The sequence below is a fragment of the Lissotriton vulgaris genome, chromosome 8 (genome assembly GCF_964263255.1).
Source record: "Lissotriton vulgaris chromosome 8, aLisVul1.2, whole genome shotgun sequence".
Lineage (NCBI taxonomy): Eukaryota > Metazoa > Chordata > Amphibia > Caudata > Salamandridae > Lissotriton > Lissotriton vulgaris.
In genome coordinates, this window is record NC_141696.1 from 984,272,546 (window position 1) to 984,292,025 (window position 19,480).

General features: G+C 51.5%; 1 protein-coding gene across 6 annotated transcripts in view; it reads left to right on the forward strand.

Annotated features, from left to right (window-relative positions):
* The window catches only part of FBXL3 (F-box and leucine rich repeat protein 3), a 237,459-nt gene that overhangs the window by 104,559 nt on the left and 113,420 nt on the right, over positions 1 to 19,480 (forward strand). For all 6 annotated transcript variants that reach the window (XM_086934845.1, XM_086934850.1, XM_086934851.1 and 3 more), the window contains one exon: positions 14,571 to 14,693. In XM_086934845.1, the coding sequence (XP_086790971.1) occupies positions 14,571 to 14,693 (123 nt within the window). The remainder of the gene's footprint in view (positions 1 to 14,570; positions 14,694 to 19,480) is intronic.

Consider the following 19,480-nt stretch of genomic DNA (forward strand, 5'->3'; position numbering starts at 1 on the left):
ACATTTTCGTGATTATATTTCCGATTTTTGAATCTTCTTTTTGTGTCAGTGCTGTGTTTTTCCCATTCCGTTTCCTCGCTGCATATTCGTCTTATATATATTCTCGCTCCAAGGTTGTCCACCATTGAGTAGCACACGAGCAGCAGCTTAATTTATGCGTAGATAAAATGCGGAAGTGGGTCGGCGGTTGCGCACACCGCTTCCGTTAAAGCCCCTGAAGAGAAGCAGATGGAGCTTCGAAACGCGTCGGACAGATCCCGTACGGAGCGGCGTCTACGAGTGGATCCCCGTCCTCACCTATACATAAACCAAGCTGCTGTTCGCGTGCTACTCAAAGGTGGACACCTTCGAGCATTGATATATATATATATATATATATATATCAAGAAGATCAGGTATGTCGTCGTCGAGATGTCCAGACCCTCCGCCATCGTCAACTGTGCGACGATCGGCGTCGAGAGATAAGACCCCTCCGCTGTCGTCAACCAGGCGACGTTCGGCGTCAGTGGTAAGGAGCCTCCGCCTTCGTCGTCGTCACGACATTCGGCGTCGAGAGCTGGCTCACCTCTGTCGTCGCAGGCTAAGCGACAGACGTCGAGAGCCCCAAGTCCTCCGCCGTCGACAACCAGGCGTCGATCGGTGTCGAGGAGGAGATCTTCGTCGACGTTCGGCGTCGAGGGCGACCAATACCCCTCCGCCGACGTCTCGTAGACATTCGATGTCAAGATAGGAAGCTCCGTCGTCGGCCCCACAACGCCGCTCGGCGTCGAGAGACCATCATTCCTCACGCCGTTCGCCTTCGAGGCATACGACGACGAGATTGCCTGATCCACCGGCGCCACAGAGAGAGTCAGCGTCGAAGGAAAGGACTCCGTCGACGGCGGAGCAGCACCGGTCGATGTCAAGGTAATCATCGCTCGGAGTCGAGGCATGCGCCTTAAGAGCATTAGACATCGAGGCACCATGAACGGTCCAGGTCGATGTCGAGAAACCATGAACGAGCGGGGCACTCGGCTACGAGATCCAGGGATGGTTCAGTGATCCTAGTGACCGAATCAGCCTCCCGTCACTCTTCTGGCTCTTCCAGATCCCCGTCAAGATCCAGAAGTCCTGCCCGCAGATCTAGAAGTCCTGCCTGCAGACCTCCCACTGATGGTGTGGAGTTGTCTCCCAGATGGAATATGCCTCTGCACAGTTGGCGAGACTCAGGGGCAACAAGATGGCTGCAGGAATATGTCAGCCCAGTACACAGATCTCCTCTGCAAAGACTTGTCGAGGAAGTGGACAGTCGCAGCCCTCCCAGGTGTATAGAAAGATTGCCTGTGAGGCTAGCTGCATCTCGTTCCCCTGCACGAGAAGAGCGCTCAGGGAGGTCTCACGAGAGGAGGCGCAATCGTTCCCCTAGGCGGGAGGTACCCGCCAGAAGATCTTGCAAAAGGAGAGCTCGAACACCAGCTACTTCTCCTACCTCCTACCCGCTCTTCCATACAGGATTACTCCCCCCACTTTGATGATAGCCCTGTCTCTAGGGTTTCCCCGGTGGACGATATCAACACCTACCATGATGTCCTACAGAGGGGTGCACTGAAATTAAACATCGAGCTGTCTGTGCCACAGGACTTCACGACAGTGATCTTTGAGACTCTTCACCAAAAGTCGGGGTCTCGTCCAGTGCTACGGTTGGTCCCAGGGATCATGGATCTTGACAATGATGTGTTCCTGGCCCCAGCATCGGTAAAAGCGGTGCCGGCTCGCATCCAAAAGAAGTATAAGGCCGCACCCTCAGACCCGATCTTTGTGAAAGCGGACCTGCCGACTCAGTAGTCGTGGCGGCGGCACGAAAAACCCACGCAGTCTCTCCCTCCTCCTCAACTCCTCCTGATAAGGACAGCAAGTTGCAAGACTCGTGGGACCGCAAGGTCTGCAGTTCTGCCGCTTCGATGCTGAAGGTTTCTAGCGCGGCTGCGCTTTTAGGCAGGTACGATAGAGCCTTATGGGACTCAATGGAGCGTTTTAAATCAAAATTGCCTAAGGAGGACCAACAAGACTTCGAGGAGACCCTGACGGAAGGAAGTCTGGTGGCTAACCAGATAATTAGCACTGCTGCAGATGGAGCAATACTGGCGGGACATACATATGCCCATGGGGTATGTGCCAGACGTTCATCGTGGCTGCGTCTGACAGGCCTCAAGCCCGATGCGCAACAGCGCATTCTGCACCTCCCGTTTACCGGATCATCTCTCTTTGACCAGCACACGGACGACGAGATGAGTCGGATGAAAGCCGAGCTCGACACCGTCAAGGCAGTCGGCTTAGAAAAAAAGTAAGAGTTTAAACGCCGTTTCAAGACCAACAAAGGCAGAGGGGCTCAACAGAGGGTTCAAACCCCTCGGTGGTCCCAAAACAAGACCCAGGGCAAGACCCAGTTTCGGGGTGGTAAAGCCAGCCGAGGTAGAGGAGGTCACCAGCAGCCTTCTACCTCGACGAGAGGAGGAAAACAATGAGCACTGGCTTCCTCTAGCGCCGTTGTCCACTCTAGTGAGAGGAAGTGTTTCAAAACATCTGGCAGAGTGGGACAGCATCACGAACGATCGGTGGGTGCTGAATACACTGTGCAATGGATATGCTCTTCGTTTCCGTGCGCCTCAACAGGACATTCACCCCAAAGAAATCTCGTCCGCACCAACTCGATCTGCTCTGAAAAGAGGTGAAGGCTCTTCTCCAAAAACGAGCTATAGAAGAGGTGCCTCCCTCACAAAGGGGAAAAGGAGTCTACTCCAGACACTTTCTTGTCCCCAAAAAGGATCAGGAAAACAAGTTCCGGCCCATCCTGGATCTTCGTGTTCTGAACAAGAACATAGTCAAGGAGAAGTTCTGCATGCTTGCTCTTCACCAAACATGTCCACATCTGCAAGTAGGAGATTGGATGTGTTTGATCTACTTGCAAGATGCCTACTTCCACATTCCAATTGCCATGCGACATCAAAAGTTCTTAAGGTTTCTGGTGGGCAGCAAACACTACCAGTACAGGGTCCTGCCTTTCGGGCTAACGTCAGCGCTGAGAGTATTCACCAAATGCATGTCAGTGGTGGCAGCCTTCCTGCTCAAAAAAAGGACTTTTCTTCTATCCCTACCTAGACGACTGGCTCCTAAAAGGCCCATCTCCTCAACAGGTAGAGAACGATTTCCACCTTTGCCTGCTATAATTGCACAGGCTCGGCCTCCACGTCAACATGGAGAAGTCAGTACAACTACCAACCCAATCCATTCACTACCTGGGCTCCGTTCTGGATACAAAATTGGGAAAAGCGTATCCTTCGGAGGAGAGACTATTTTCTATGCAGCAGAGGTGCAGAGTTCTACTACAGTCCCAGAATCCAACAGCGCGTCAAGTAGCGTCTCTGCTGGGTTCCATGGCATCCTGCAGCTTCCTGATTCCTCACGCCAGGCTGAGGATGCGACCTTTGCAGCAGGCTCTGGAGGATCAATGGGATCAGTCGACAGGGCTCTGGGAAGACCGGATCTATCTTTCCCAGGTGACGAAGACCTCCATCAAATGGTGGACTCACCCTCGCAACCTTCTGGTGGGAGTGCCTTTTCACCAACCTCTCCCGACACAGTCTATAGTCACAGACGCGTCTCTCTAAGGCTGGGAAGCACACATGGGGTGTCTGCAGATTCAAGGAAGGTGGTCAGCAAAAGAACAGACCTAACATATCAACATGCTGGAGCTTCGAGCAGTCCATCTGGCTCTGAAGTCCTTCCTTCCTGCACTCGAATCACACTCAATCCTGATCCAAACAGACAACACGACGACCATGTTCTACCTGAACAAGCAGGGCGGAACTCTCTCACGTCCTCTCTCTCTGGAGGCACAAGCCATATGGCACTGGCTGCTCGCCTGGAACCTCACAGTAGTAGCGGTGCATCTCCCAGGAGAGCTAAATATCAAGCCCGACCAACTCAGCCGGCACTTCGAAGATCAGCCAGACTGGGTGCTGCACGACAAGGTGGTGGCAGACTTCTTCCATCGCTGGGGTCCTCCAGAAATAGAGCTGTTCGCGGACGACGAAAACTCAAAATGCCACGCCTTCGCGTCCAGATTCCACCGTCCAGGGACAAGGGGGAATGCCCTTTTGATGGACTGGTCAGGGACATTTGCTTACGAATTTCCTCCTCTGCCCCTGATTCCGAAGGTGGTGTCCAAACTCATCAGATCCAGCATGACCATGATCCTGGTAGCCCCAGACTGGCCTCGGCAGTGGTGGTACCCGGACTTTCTACAGCTGTCGGTGCTTCCACCCAGGACGCTGCTCTGCAGGCCGAACCTGCTAACCAAGATGGGGGGGAGGATTCTTCATCCCAACCTTCCTTCACTGCACTTAACAGCATGGTTCCTGAGGTCCTACAATACGGACATTTAAATTTGCCTCCTGATTGTATGCACATTTTAAAGGAAGCGAAACGACCCTCTGTAGGAAGGTGGATACCGGACTATGGTTACCCCCAACTTTTTGCCTGGTGTTTTGCTGGTTTTTCGACTTAGTTGACCTGGGGCCCTGCTATTCAGGGCCCCAGGCCTACTGCTCTCTCTGTAAAATGAATTACATGTACCTTAGGTACATATCTAATTGGATACTGAGTCACCTTCTCAGTCCCTGTACAGTGTACCTTAGGTACCCAGGGCATAGGTGTACCCAGTGCATACCAGGGGCTGCAGCATGTATTATGCCACCCCTGGCTGGCCATCCAAATCTGACACAACTGGCTGCACGACAGCTGGGGCAAGGTGGTGTAATCACCCTTTGCTTTAGATATAGTATCCCTATATCTAACCCTAAAATGGACACATGTATTCCTATCAGTCACTCCTGTGGCAGGCCTTAACAATCCTGAAGGCAGAGTGCTTGGAATTATGTGAGATGGTGCTCTGGCATGAGCTGAGCCCGTCTGCAGCTTGCGGAACCAAGTCCTAATAGCTGTTCTATGATAACGCGTACCATATAATCTTAAGTGCATTATAATCCTCGTGGTTATTTGCTATCTTTGGTATCGCTTTATCAAAACATGTCGAGTAAGGTGTCATACGAATTGGAATACTAACCCCTCGCCAATTCTGGCGACGGGGTTAGCATTCCACCCTTCTAGAGGGACACGACATGTATGTAACTGTGAACCCCGGCTAAAGTTAACTCGAGCCTCAGCATCACAAAATGGATGCTGCCACCACAGACACAAGTCTGACCCCCTGCAGCTGGGAGTCCTTCCAGCGAGGGGAGCTTGGACAAAGGGTTTCCTGTCAGGGGCGGTGCTAGCACCATCCCAGACAGGGATTTGTGTATCCTAGGTAGGCAGGGCTGAATAGGAAGGTGACTGCAAGTGGCACCCCGGTGCTCACTGTGCATCTGCCAGTTTGAACCGGTTCCAGGGGCACACCAGCCCCTGAGCTGGGGAAAGTCTGGCATGGGAGAGGGGTGTAACCACCCCCTTCCTGGTCCCACCCATGGGCAGGACCTAGTCCCGTACCAGCCCCTTTTTTAGTATAAAAGGTGGGAGCGGGGACCCTTCCAAATTAGATAATCTTTGAATCCTGAAACTACTTTATACGAAAGGAACTCAAGACTTCTTCCTAAGATTTCTCCCTTGTGACTAAGGAGTAGTCACCCTGCATCTGCGGGCACCAACTAAGAACACTGCGGTTTGCTGCACGTCCTTCCTCAGGAATCCGACTGACCAGCACGACGAGACCAAGCTTCCCTGGCACTCTGACCTCTACCTACATCGTCAGCTCAGCTGAGATCCGTGGGTGTGACGAGACCTCGAGGGACCGGCCATCTTCAGAACTGCAGGACGCTTATCCAGCACGACCGCCAAGGGATCCTCGAGTGAGTGCTTTGGGGTGTGAGAAGCCCTAACCCTGAGCAGCACCAAAGTCCAGCCTCCCAGCATCCACGAGATCTGCGTGGGGCCCTTCTGCTCTTTGCTGCTCACCGCGTTGTCCGGCTACTTGCCTGCTGGCTTGTGGCCCTCTTGACGACGCACCACGATGACAACACCGCTGGTCTGGTTGCTCCAGACTGGCCCTTGCTCCCCTCCAACAGAGGAGCACCCCGGACCCTCCTGGTCCACTCCAGACGCCATTTTGAGTCCACCGCGTGGGCTTGCATTTGCCAAGACTTGTTGCCCCAATCCTGGGTCCAGCGACGTCGACAGCAGATACCATCGTGGGACAGCTCGCACCACCATCCTGGTCGCCGACAACGCCTCCTGGTCCGTGAGACTGCAGAGCCCAGCGTCACCCACTCACCTGGTCGAGGTGACTTCGTCCGGTGCCATCCTGGTGCCCATCTAATCACTGGCTAGTGATTCAGAACTTGGTCCCCTCTGCTTACAGGTGTCTTCCATCTTCGATCCAGGCTTGGATCACTTCGAACTTCATCACTGGTCGCCTGCCAGCAACTTCTTCTTTCAGGCTCCATAGACTGCAACGAGGATTCCCGACGTCTTTTCAGACCTATGCAGCCGCAGCCCCTGGGCTAGGTAACCTGAGCATTTCGGTGCTCCAGCATAGCTTAACTATCTAATTGTCCAGATCCTTTTTCGTTTCAGCTCTACCTAGTCGGATTCGTCCGATAACACTAACTTTACGAAATCTAGCAACCATAGACTTTGTCCCGCATCCCTCGTGAGAGTGCACACTCTGCACCCGATCTCCCTAGGCCTCCTGCTAGTGATCTGAAGGTTCAGTAGTCAAGTCCTAGCGATCCTAAAGCCTATTAGAGTAGTACTTACCTGCTAGTAATTTCGCATTCCACTTTTAGAGTATATGGTTTTTCGTGCCCCTCGGGCATTTGTGTAAATTGTGCGACTTTCAGTATTTCTTTAAGAGCTTTGTATTGTGCTTAGCGCCCTGTCCTCATAAAGAGTCCAGGGCTGTTGTGTTCTAAATAAATATACCTTTATTTTCATAACAACTTGTGTGGTGTCCTTTCACTTGGTGTTCAAGGGGTATATGTGATGGTATAACAGCTGGCTTAACACGCCCTCTAGAGTTTAGCCTAAAGACTGCTCTTGTCCATGCTACTAGGATAGCTCGTCTAGAAGGTTGACTTACAACCAATCATCAATAAGGGTCGTTTCGAATGATACACAGTGATCACTAGAATAGTGAGCACTACATATCAGGCCAATTCTCACACCGTGGGACTCCCACTCCGACGACGGGGAATGATTCAGGCATGTGAATCTATGAAAGACACCAATACTGGAGAACCACAGATTACAGGTAAGTAACTATTGTTCGTGCTGTGAGATGTTACATAAAGTTGTGAAGATTCTAGTAAGGCAGCTGTTGAGCTGTGAAGACACCTGTGGCATGTATTTTTCATGCCCTTTTAGTAAAATAAATAGAACCTCTTCTTATACATCATTGTTGTGTTTCTTTGGAGGATGGATTCATTACAACATCCTGTTAATGTTTTTTTAGGTCCCGCCTTTACCATTCCGCAGGAATGGGAAATGGAGAGAATTCAAGTCGGCAAAATCCTCTTCAAACCAAGGGCTTTCAGCCCCGCGGTTTTCTTGCAGTTCACGTGAATCACATAAGCAAACATGCACGCGCATTCACAGCCAGGGCTTCTCCTCCCCTAGCAGCACTCCTCCCACACCAGCAACTCCCCCCTCCCACACCAGCACCTCCCCTCTCTCTCCCCGCAAACACAGCCTTGCCCTAGCAGCACTCCTCCCACACCAGTACCTCCCCCCTCCCACACCAGTACCTCCCCTCTCTCTCCCCGCAAACACAGCCTTTTTCACTTTCTCAAAGGGCTTCTCCTCCCCTAATTGAATCATGGCCGGCCGGCCGCTCTTAACGCTTGTCTTTTTGTTTACTTGTTCATGTACACTCCCGTGCCTCAAGTCTCCTGAAGCTGCATTTTTTCGTGATGGTAATTGGTATGTTTTATTTATTCTGCGCCGAACACACCATCAATAACCTCCTTCGTGCTGCTCTGTCGTGCATTCTGCCGATTGGTCCCGGGCATCTTTGCTCATGTACACTCCCGTGCCTCAAGTCTCCTGAAGCTGCATTTTTTCGTGATGGTAATTAGTATGTTTTATTTATTCTACGCTGAACACACCATCAATAACCTCCTTCGTGCTGCTCTGTCGTGCATTCTGCCGATTGGTCCCGGGCATCTGGTGGTTTCAATTGTTTTTCTTTATTTAGCTGCTGTACATCATGGTATCAGGTTTAAAGTAATCACCTCCTCGCCTGAGCCCGGCTGCCGCCTTGCGGATGAAGGCACAGGTTCAGATTTAGCACAGCCGCTGCTCCTGTGCTTCGTTAGGGTAGAAAGCTGCATCTCCTCATCAAGCTGGGAGTAGACGAAAAAGTGAACGGGGTCCGACTTCAGATATTTTGGCTTGCCAAGTAAACGAAGATGGCAGGGTTGGGCACTTACTAGTCTGTACTAGGAAGGTGGCAGGAATTCTAAAAATGTCATGTATTTGTTTACTATATAATAGCGCTTGTATCCGAGGACGACGGCTTCAGAACGCTAAGCAGATAGTGGGAATACAGGAGAACAGGGTGTGATGTGTCAAAGTGCAGTCAAACACGAAGGAGAAATAGAAGACATTTTTACCTTTCTTAATGCTAACAGTCACCTTTCTGATGGAGATGCAAGGGAATCTTACAATTGCTTACCAGCAATTTCATTACTCCGAGTGCTTTCTTCCTCGCACCGGTCATTATGAAGAGTGCCCATCTCATCTGACATACAACATATAGTTTTAGTTTCATTTTCGATTTCTTAAGGATGAGAGTACCTTAGCTAATAAGGCCTCTCCTCCCTACAGGAAATCTTGTAATCACCAATCACACTCGATGATCCTTTAATTGCCCCTCCCCCCTCATTAATGACTGGCACGATGAAGAAAATACTCAGAGTAATTAAATTAGTGGTAAGTAATTGTAGCATTACCTTGTTGTCCACTTCCTCGTTCCAGTCATTTTCTCTGTGAAGAAAACCCTACCTTAGCAATTCAGGTCACAAAATACAGTATGCAAGAGTTTCATGCCACCTTGTGACATTTATTGAAATATTATCGCCTACAGTTAACCATCACTGCTGGTGACAGTACTTTAGACCCAACGCCTCCAGAACGCATGCCCTCACAATGGATTCTGTAGCGGTTCACAAACATACATTGAACTGCCCTGATAGTTGCTCTGCATATTTCCAAAATAGAGGCTCCCTGGACTTCTGGCCATGAGGCCGTCATGCTTCTCGTTGATTTTCTTTGTATTTTTCCAGGACCAGGCAACCCCTGTTCAGCTTAGGTTTTTGCAATTCCTGCTCCAATCCATCCGTTCAGAGAAGAAGTAGGGTTTAATCTGCTAGTAGCTGGTCCAAGATTTATAAACAACGCACCCATCTTCCTGAAGGCAGACACGCTCTCCAAATAGATGAGCATGTCTCTTTTCAAATTTAAGGCAGGAAGGGCTTCTTCATCTGATGACAAAGGAGATGATACAAAATCTGACAAAAAATACATCTGGATGTTAATTAAACTTTATAGTTGAAGGATGGACCTAGCCTAAGGCTGACATCAAGGCTGTTAAAGCCTCTACATACATCTAAGCACCTTGACGGCGATGCTAGTTACTGATACTTAAATAAGTATATCGGGTTATATTTTTTGGGGGATTACTGTGTAATTTGAGGTCTCACGCCTTCATCCTCACAACACCACACACCATCGGAATACACACACCCTCCCCCTCACACCACCTCACACACACTCACCCTCACACACAATTACACTCAAAGACCCTTACACACCCTCAATAACATTCTCAAAAATCACACACACTAACACACTCACACACCCTATCAGCATCACACATCATATCACAATCAATCACCCTTTTCAAACACACTCACACTCTCTCACAGTACACAAATGTCACAAAAAAACGTTAATATTTCACTTCTGTTCTTTTATTTTCCTCACAATAAAATACACTGAACATAATCTTCACAAAAGGTATTTACAACAGTTTAAGCTATTTCCATTATAAAATACAATAACTTTTATTTAAGTATTAATTATTTAAAAAATTTCATAACCATTGTTATTTTTAATATCTAGCCCTGGGCGTAGTGGGCGTAGTGGGCGTAGTGGGGCTTCGCGGAGCTACGTGAAGTGGGCGAGAAACTACGCCCCACTCCGCGTAGCCCCACTACGCACCGCAGGCCTCCCGCCCTCCCTAAATCCTTTAATTTAAACGTTAGTAATAATTAAAAGGCACTTACCTTGCGCGCCGCTGCCCGCCGCGTCTCCGGGGCTCCCTCTTTTCATCTGCGCCGTCTTGGGTACTAATGCGCATGCGCGGCCGCCCGCGCATGCGCATTTCTCGTGAGAAATGCGCTTGCGCGGCCGCCCGCGCATGCGCATTAGTACCCAAGACGGCACAGATGAAGAGAGGAAGACCCGGAGACGCGGCTAGCAGCGGCGCGCAAGGTAAGTGCCTTTTAATTATTACTAACGTTTAAATTAAAGGATTTAGGGAGGGCGGGAGGGAGGCGGGTGGCGGCCAGCTACGCTCCGTCTCCGGAGCGTGCGTAGTGCCTAATTCTACGCCTGCTACGCAAAATGCGTAGAAGCCGGCACTGCGCACACTCCGTGCACGGAGCGTAGCTGCTCGCCCACCCTTAGTAATATCAATACATCTAAGTCACGTAAATACAAAACATTTGCATTACAAATACTATGAGTGTCACATTTGCAAAAGTTAAAAGTATTGGCATTGTAAATGACAAAACTATTATTTTCGCAATTTTCAAAACCAACACATAAATATAAAATGTGTCATTTACAAAACCAATAGCTCCAACTTTCCTACTGCGAGACCTATTGGCAACGCAAGTGCTTGTTAGATGCATGTTACAGAATTGTGTCTGAGAGATCTGAAGGGTTAATCTTTTGTGAAGGAAACCCTGTTGGCCGAGGCAGCTGTGCTGTTGTGTATTTAGTTCTTCAAAGGTTCTATAAATGTTTCAGAATTATTCAAAAATCTCTCTACATCACTGTAAGACTTGTTGCCTCTTCCATGTATGACGTGAGCAGTCTCAGGGAACCACATAAAGGTTTGGGGAGTGCACCCCAATTCAAAGGGGATCAGAGGACAACAAGAAATTGATTTGTCATAGGCGATTTCGGAGCCAAATGGAAGTTCTCAAATGATTCCTAAAGTGATAAGAAGCGAGTAAAAAAAAAAGAAAATAAAGGTGGAAAACACACAAACTACTGAATAGGTACTTATAAGGAGGACCCTTATAAAAGAGGTTTTATATGCCTTGGTGATGGTGAAATTGCTCATTTCACTTCTCACATTGAAGTAAAGTGCTTCCCAAAATCAACCTTTGTGCTAGCAGCACTGAGGAGTGAGGATCTGCAATATGTTACATATTCAGAACCCCCAAAGCCTGCCCTAGATGTTACAGGAGCGGGGAGTCCCCTGGATATAGGCATGGTCCTTTTAAAAGATGTTTTATAAGCCCTGGTTTTGGAGAAAGTGCCCCATTCATTTTCCCCATTACAGATCCCCAGCCCCCTAGATTAACATGGCAAAAAGTTATTAGTTAATAACTCCCGACAGGAAACACAGAAAATATAATTCCAGGACTCAGTAGAATGGTATTGATAAATCCAGCAATATGCAATTGTTGAATGTATTCTAAAATGTACGGACAAGAAGTTACAAGACTTTCTTGTATGTAAGCCAGAAGTCAGCCTTTCAGTGATCTGTCCTGATTGGTTAGAGTTAGGTGGATTAGCCAGGCTGCTTTGATGAAGTGATAAGTTCCATCTGGGGTGAAGAGTCATTCTGGGAGGAAAGGGTCTTGCTGCATAAAAATGCCAGAGCAAGGGGAAGGGGTTGTAAACCACAATCTTCAAAAGAAGGAGTGGACAGGCAGAAGAAGCCAGTTTCATGTACACCTCTACCCTCTGAACCCTGCTAGATTGCAGGCTTAAGAAAGCACTGTGCAGATGCCAGGGGGAGGGAGAATATGCAGATGATCTGTCCTAGAGGTTGGTTTAACCAGCTCTTGCCTCTCTGCTGAGACTTCAGCCATTTTGAATTTTGGAGAACTAGTGCTTTCTGGGAGACCATTGTGCCACACATTGGGGGAAATGGTCATGCTCTGGGGTGTTGCACCTTATTGGACAGGAGTTCCCTCCTGTGTGATCCCAGAGAACACTGAATAAGTATCTGAGATGGGCGTGCATCTCAGATCTTCTGCTTGAAACCACAGACGAAGAGTCCATGCTGAAAGTTTGATTTGCACCAACCAGGCCCTATACTCTGACTGACTTTGCCTACTGCACAATCTGGAACTGCAGCCCTGTCGATCAAATCTGCTTCAGAAGGACTAAAGAGTGGACTCACTGCAAGCTACAACTTAACAGATCTCACCTGAAACATCACCACCAATAATCCCCAGCCTGGAGTGACTCAGGGGGATTTGTCCCAAACTGTTAATGACCATCTAGGAGCTTCCAGACCCTTGGAGTAAGTTGTGGACACTTTGGCACCCTCAAAGGAACTTCAGAACTTCTGGAACTTCAGAAAGAAGTTCCAGAACGTTGGAGCAACTTTGAAATAAAGCTCCATAAATGGACCAACTCGACCTGGCCAGCCAAGTCTGCAATCCTCAACTGCGAGCCTGCCAGGTACGTCCATCTGAAAAGCTCGGGAGGTGCGACTTCCAGAGTTTGATCGGGAGCTGGTCGAAACCCGAGCCGTCCAACCCTCCCTGAATCTGGCTTGGTGAAAAGCATTGAGGGACCCCATGAGAAAAGACTCCCTATAAGTTTCTAAGTCTGAACGTAGAAATGGTGACCTGGACCAACCGCGAGAGTCAAATCGCCCACTTTCAAAAGCAAACTAGCCTGGATCTCTGGTTCATTCCGCTGGAAAGCTCCGGAAGTCTGACTTCCATGGGTTTGACTGAGAGCTCATTGTAAGGCAAGCTGCTGGGAAATCCTTGCCAAATTGGGACTGGCTGAGAGCTTAGAGGGACCCCAGGAAGAAAAGCTCAAAAAAAGTTTCTAAATCTGAAAGAGACCATTATGGATTCCTTACGTTAAAATTACCCCCAGGCTTCAGACTGGATCCAGAGAATTTTTTCTTCAGCAGTACCCCCCTGCGCTTCGGTAGGTGGGGTCGGTCGACTCCGCGTTCGTCATTGGTGTCGTGATCGCCGGAATGACGTTGCAGTATCTACTTAGACGCCGCCCCAGCGCTGACATCAATTCTTTCTTTTTCCGCGCCAACCAGCGCTGATCCACAGAGAGCGGTACCTCTAGTCACTTTTTGATTGTCTGTTTTTCAACTTTTTGTCTATCTTTTTGAGTCGTTCGACTCCTGGTGCCCAGGGATGTCACATCGGGGAACTGGATTCAAAGCCTTTGGCTCCTGCCACAAGCAGATGTCGATTAAGGACCCCCACCTCGTGTGCCTCTGGTGTCTGGAGCGCGACCACGACCCAAAGTCGTGCTCCGACTGCCGGGCCATGGCCCCAAAGACTTTGCGGGAGCAGTCCCAAAAGCTTCTGGAGGCCCAGCAGTCGGCTCTACACCGCTCGAGGTCCCAGTCAAGAAAGAGTTTGCAGGTCTGGTTGCGGAGCCATCACCACCACCACTCCTCGTCGAAGTCTTCCGGTAAGTCGAAGAACAAAAAGAAGTCGAAGAATCAACGTCGCTCTTCGCGTTCCCCACATCCGTTGGCAAACACGACGCGGGATGCGGACGTTAGTCATCTGGCTCTGCCTGGGGAACATGTTGGGTCGACTCTGAGCCTCCCCCTCCCCCCTGCCCCCCTTCCCAGGAGCAGGAGCGACTCCTGCCCAACTTCATAGTTTTTACGAAGCCCTCCACTCCATCTTTGGGCAGCCGGACTCTGCCGGCGCGCCTTCGGGCCCCGCGGACTCGGCTGGGGGGGGCTCTAGGCTTTCGATGCCTGCAGCTTCGCACCTGGTGCCCCTGGTACCCCAGGGCCCCCAGGGATCCAGGCCTGTTTCGGTGCTGGTTGACCTTATGACACCTCCTCTGGCACTGAATCCAGTGGTGACACTTCCTCCCCTTTTCCTTTTCCGATCTTTGTTCAGCATCTGCAAAAAGCACAGAAGGCAAGACCTGTAGCGTTGCCAATGCTAGTTTTTTCTGAGGTGTTTGAAATAACCATATGTGAAACTATTTATACTTATCATGCATACACCTCTTCTTACGTCGTAGGTTTTGTTTTTCACTTGATGCACCTCTTCATAAATTCTGCAAATACTCCACTTGCAGGACGTGTTCGAACGATTTAGTATCTAATCTCATGTTTTTGTTGGTGTCAATTGACTCCTACAGATACAGCTTGAAAATGTTCAGGTATATGCATATAGAGTACTTAAGTACTTGTCAGATTTCTATTTGTGTAGTATTTACAGTACAATAATATATAATTATTTTTAATTTTTTTACGCTTAAACTAAAATATCTGTTTGATTTTTAAGGTGGACAGCAGTAAGGAGTCTGCTGAAGCAGCCTGTGACATTCTTTCCCAGCTTGTGAATTGTTCTTTAAAAACACTTGGACTTATTTCAACTGCTCGGCCGAGTTTTATGGATTTACCAAAGGTAATTTTGATTCTTGTGATATGAGGATTTTCACTAGATAATTAAAGTGGAAACTGAAGTGTTTTCAAATATTGTATACCAAAAGTTGTATGTGTGAAAATAATGGGGCAAATAATACGTTATTTGGAACCATTGTGCTATCCTTTCACTCATTTATTATCAAAGTGCTGAAGTCCAAATCAGTTATTAAAGCAGTACTCTGTGACCAACTTTAGAAAAGAATGCTTATTGTCTCCCGGATTTCATTCTAAAATCCGCTGAGAAAAGAAAGCAACCAGTGTTCTCTAAACAAGACCTAGTTATTGTGATTATATCTCACTCACGATGTTAATCTCTTGAGCATGGAAATGAATATATACCTTTGTTTATAACGGTTGCAGAGCAAAAAGCTTTGTGTCACCGGAGCGTGATATGCTATCTTTTAGCATTGTTCAGAGAATGAAAGAGCATCTTGACCTACTCTAGGCATCGTGGGATTCTTGGTCCCTTCCTATTGCCACACTCGGAAGAGGTACCAAATAGAATTTTACTGTCAGAGGATTGCATGTATGATTTATGATGCGCTGTTCTGTCTTGCTCAGGAGTTATATAAACAAGCATTTACAATGCAATAGGGCGCACATTATTCAAGTTTGAGCTACTGGCATTGTAAATGACAATGCCTTTTATTCATTTGTTTTTGAAACCTGCAATCGGTGCAGAAACACGCACTTTGAGCGTATAGTCCTTGCTTACGATGAGGAAAGGCTGGCAGTAAAAGAGACTGCCAGCCTTGCTTCTCATAAGCATGGACTACAAGTACAAAGTGCTGGGACCAAGGTTCAATTCCCGACGCGGCAGGGTCTTGAGTCCAAATGTCCATGGACTCAATAATTCTCGCTTCGGTGCCTGACCTAATCATGGGTTAACACTCTGCAACTCTGGGCATTAAGCTTGCTTAATCTCCACATCTGAAAGAAACACGTTAGTGTTAGATTCCTTACCTTAGAATATCCCCAGGCGTCAGTCTGGATCCGGAAACTTTTGCGTAGCAGTACCCCTGCGCGTCGGTAGGCGTCGTCTGCAGGCGTCCCCTGCGGCTCCGCGTCCGTCGTCGGCGTCGTGCGCCGTGATGACGTCGCTGGAGTACATAGACGCCGCCTCCGCGCGCTGACGTCAGTTCTTCTTTTTTCCGCGCCAGTGGACGCAGATCTGAAGAGCAGTACTCCGGTCTTTGACCAAGTTTTTCGATTGTTTTTTCTCTATTGTGCCTGATAGGATGCCTGGGTTTAAGAATTGCGATGACTGTGAGCGCACGATGTCGGTCACAGACCATCACCGCCTCTGTCTCCGGTGTCTGGGCCCCGACCACGACGTGGACTCCTGCGTCGACTGCCGGGCCCTTACCAACAAGGCTAGGCGGGAGCGGTCCCGCAAGCTACTGGAGCTCCGGGTGTCGGCCCCACGTCGGGACCGGGAGCGGTCCCGGTCCGGCCGGAGGTCGAGAGAGCGTTCGAGGGAGCGGTCGCGGAGCAGCGCCGGGCGCTCCGGAAGTCGACACCACTCGTCAGGCTCGTCAGGTAGGAAGCACAAGAAGTCGGGGCGTCGTCATCGTACCCCCGACTCCCGCGCGATGCGGCCGGGGGCTCGGGTGACCCCAACCCCGCGGCTCCGCGAGAGTCGCCGGCGCGGCCTGCCTCATACCCTCCGGTCCCTGGGCATGGCGCGACGCCTGAGGAGATCGAGGCGTTCCTCATGGCCATGAGGGCGCTCGCTTCTCCGACGGGGCCTACGGCGCCTTCGGGCCCAGTGCTACCGTCTGGGGGCCCTGGCGGTTCGGGTGTCCCTGCCTCGGTGCCGTCGGGTGCTCCGGCCCCGGCGCCGCCGACGGCTCCGACCCCGGCGCCGCAGGGGCCTTCGGGATCGGCGCCGGCTGGTCTTCCGGCCTCCCCGGCGCCGTTGCCATCGGGGTTACCCCCGACGCCGCCCCCGCGCGGCGCCGGTTCTCCGCTGCCGGTTCCGGCCGGCGGTGGGGTTCCGACGCCGGCTCCGGGCGGCGCCGTCCCCTTACCTTCTCCGACGCCGGACGCGGCGCCGGACGGGCGTCGCTCGACGCCGGTCCCGGCGCCGATGGGGCCCATGAACCCCGAGGAGCCGGTCTTCATCATTGACTCCGAATACGGAGAGGATGAGGAGTACGGTGAAGGTTGGGAGGGGTCCGAGGACCCTCTGGCTCGCGAGTGCCAGTATGACCCGGACTGGACAGGTGACTTGGGGGATGCCAGTGGTTTGGACGACTCTCCTAACCCTGGTTTGATCTCTCCTCCTTCCGTGGCATCGGTGGAGGGAGCTGCCTATTCTGTGGTGCTGATGAGGGCTGCCAAGGCCTTAAACCTTGAGCTCCCCGTCGCGGCCGTGAGGCCTAACATCCTCACCGAGGTCTTCAAACCGCAGTCATGCCCACTGGAGCCACTGCTGCCGTTTAATGAAGCCTTGTCTGACGTTCTGTTGGGCACGTGGTCCAGGCCCGCTTCAGGTGCGCCTGTTGATCGGAACGTGGCCAGGCGCCACCGTCCTTGTCCGGACGACCCCAAGTACCTGTCTACCCACCCCACTCCTGAGAGTCTGGTGATCCAGGCCTCGACCTCCCAGTCCGCATTCCCGTCGGCCCCGCCCGACAGGGAATCCAAGAGGTATGACCAGTTTGGCAAAAAGGTCTTCTCGTCCATTAGTTTGGGCCTGCGGTCTTGCAACACCGCCTGCCTCTTGGGCCGCTACACCCACTCTGTGTGGGATACGGTCGCGGAGCTGCTGCCAGAATGCCCCATGGAGGTGCGGGCAAAGCTCGGTCAGGCTGTGGCTGAGGGCCGAGATGCAGCGAAATATTCAATTCGGTGTGGTCTTGATACGACCGACTCGCTGGGCAGAGCTATGTCTACGACGGTGGCGATTCGTCGCCACGCCTGGCTGAGATCCGCCAATTTTTCGGCTGATGTCCAGAATACCCTGATGGACATGCCGTTTGATGGCTGTCACCTGTTCGGTGACAAAGCGGACCACGCGCTGGAACGCTTCAAGGACTCCAGGGTCACGGCCAAGTCCTTGGGTCTCTCGACCCAGCGTCAGCAACCGGGTTCGTTTCGTCCCTTTCGTGGCCAAGGAAGGGGCGCCCCCACACGTGCTGCCAGCCACGCGCCGCAACAATCCTTCCAACGCGGTGGCGGCCGTGGAAACCGCCGTGGTGGCGGTCGGGGACAACGGCGGGGTCAGACCACACCTTCCCCCGCAGCATCTACCCCAAAATCCTCCTAGTCCGTGCTTTCGGCCCCATGTGACGCCAGTGGGTGGCAGGGTTCGCCATCACCACGCTCACTGGCGCACGATCACTTCGGACAGGTGGGTGCTGCAAATCGTCCGAAGGGGCTACTCCCTCCCCTTCGAGACCTCTCCTCCAGCCATGCCACCGCAGAACCACCGTGTGTCGGGGGACCACTTGACACTTCTGCAGGAGGAAGTTACGGCCCTCTTGGCCAAGGGGGCCATCGAGCGCGTTCCTGGGCCAGAAGTAGGGCGTGGTTGCTATTCCCACTACTTTCTGGTGCCCAAGAAGGACAAGGGGGGCCTACGTCCTATCTTGGATCTAAGGGACGTCAACGGCTTCCTCCGGAAGGAGAAGTTCAAGATGTTGACGTTAGCTCAGGTCTTGGCTGCTCTAAACCCACAAGACTGGATGGTAGCGTTGGACTTGCAGGACGCCTATTTTCACATCCCCGTCCTGCCGGCCCACCGGCGTTACCTGCGGTTCACGGTAGGCCTGGAGCACTTTCAGTTTATCGTGCTCCCCTTCGGCCTTACCAGCGCCCCACGGGTGTTCACAAAGGTGATGGCGGTGGTCGCAGCCCATCTGCGCAGGTTGGGGGTTTCAGTCTTCCCCTACCTAGACGATTGGTTGTTGAAGGCGGGCTCGCCCCAAACAGTCGTCCACCACCTTCAGATGACGGCAGACCTCTTGCACGAACTGGGGTTCTCCATCAACGTGCCGAAATCACACCTGTGTCCCTCTCAAAAGCTCCTTTTCATCGGAGCGGTTCTGGACTCGGCGCAGTTTCGGGTTTATCCTCCGGAACGGCGGGTTCGGGATATTCAGGCTTTGATTCCCATCTTTCAGCCGCTATCCCGAGTCTCGGTCAGGTTGACGCTGCGGCTGCTGGGACTGATGGCTTCCTGCATCCTTCTGGTGCATCACGCCAGGTGGCGGATGCGGGCTCTGCAGTGGGACCTGAAGTTTCAGTGGGCCCAGCATCAGGGCAACTTGTCCGACCACGTCTTGCTCTCGGAGGGCACTGCGAGACAACTGCAGTGGTGGCTTACGGACCGCGATTGGGTCAGGGGCAAGTCCCTCTCCCTTCCCCAACCGGAGCACGTTGTCGTGACGGACGCGTCCCTCCAGGGCTGGGGTGGCCACTTGGGAGAGGCAGAGATCAGAGGCATCTGGTCTCCGGCGGAGTCCCGGCTCCATATCAATCTGTTGGAGCTGCGGGCGATTCGTCTGGCACTGAAGGCATTCCTCCCCTTTGTCAACGGGAGTGTAGTGCAGGTGTTCACCGACAACACCACCGCCATGTGGTACTGCAACAAACAGGGCGGAGTGGGGTCGTGGACCCTTTGCCAGGAGGCTCTGCGCCTCTGGCAATGGCTGGAACGTCAGGGCGTGACTCTGACGGTTCAACACCTGGCAGGTTCTCTGAACGCCAGGGCGGACGAACTCAGCCGTCGGTGCTCGATGGATCACGAATGGCGTCTGAACT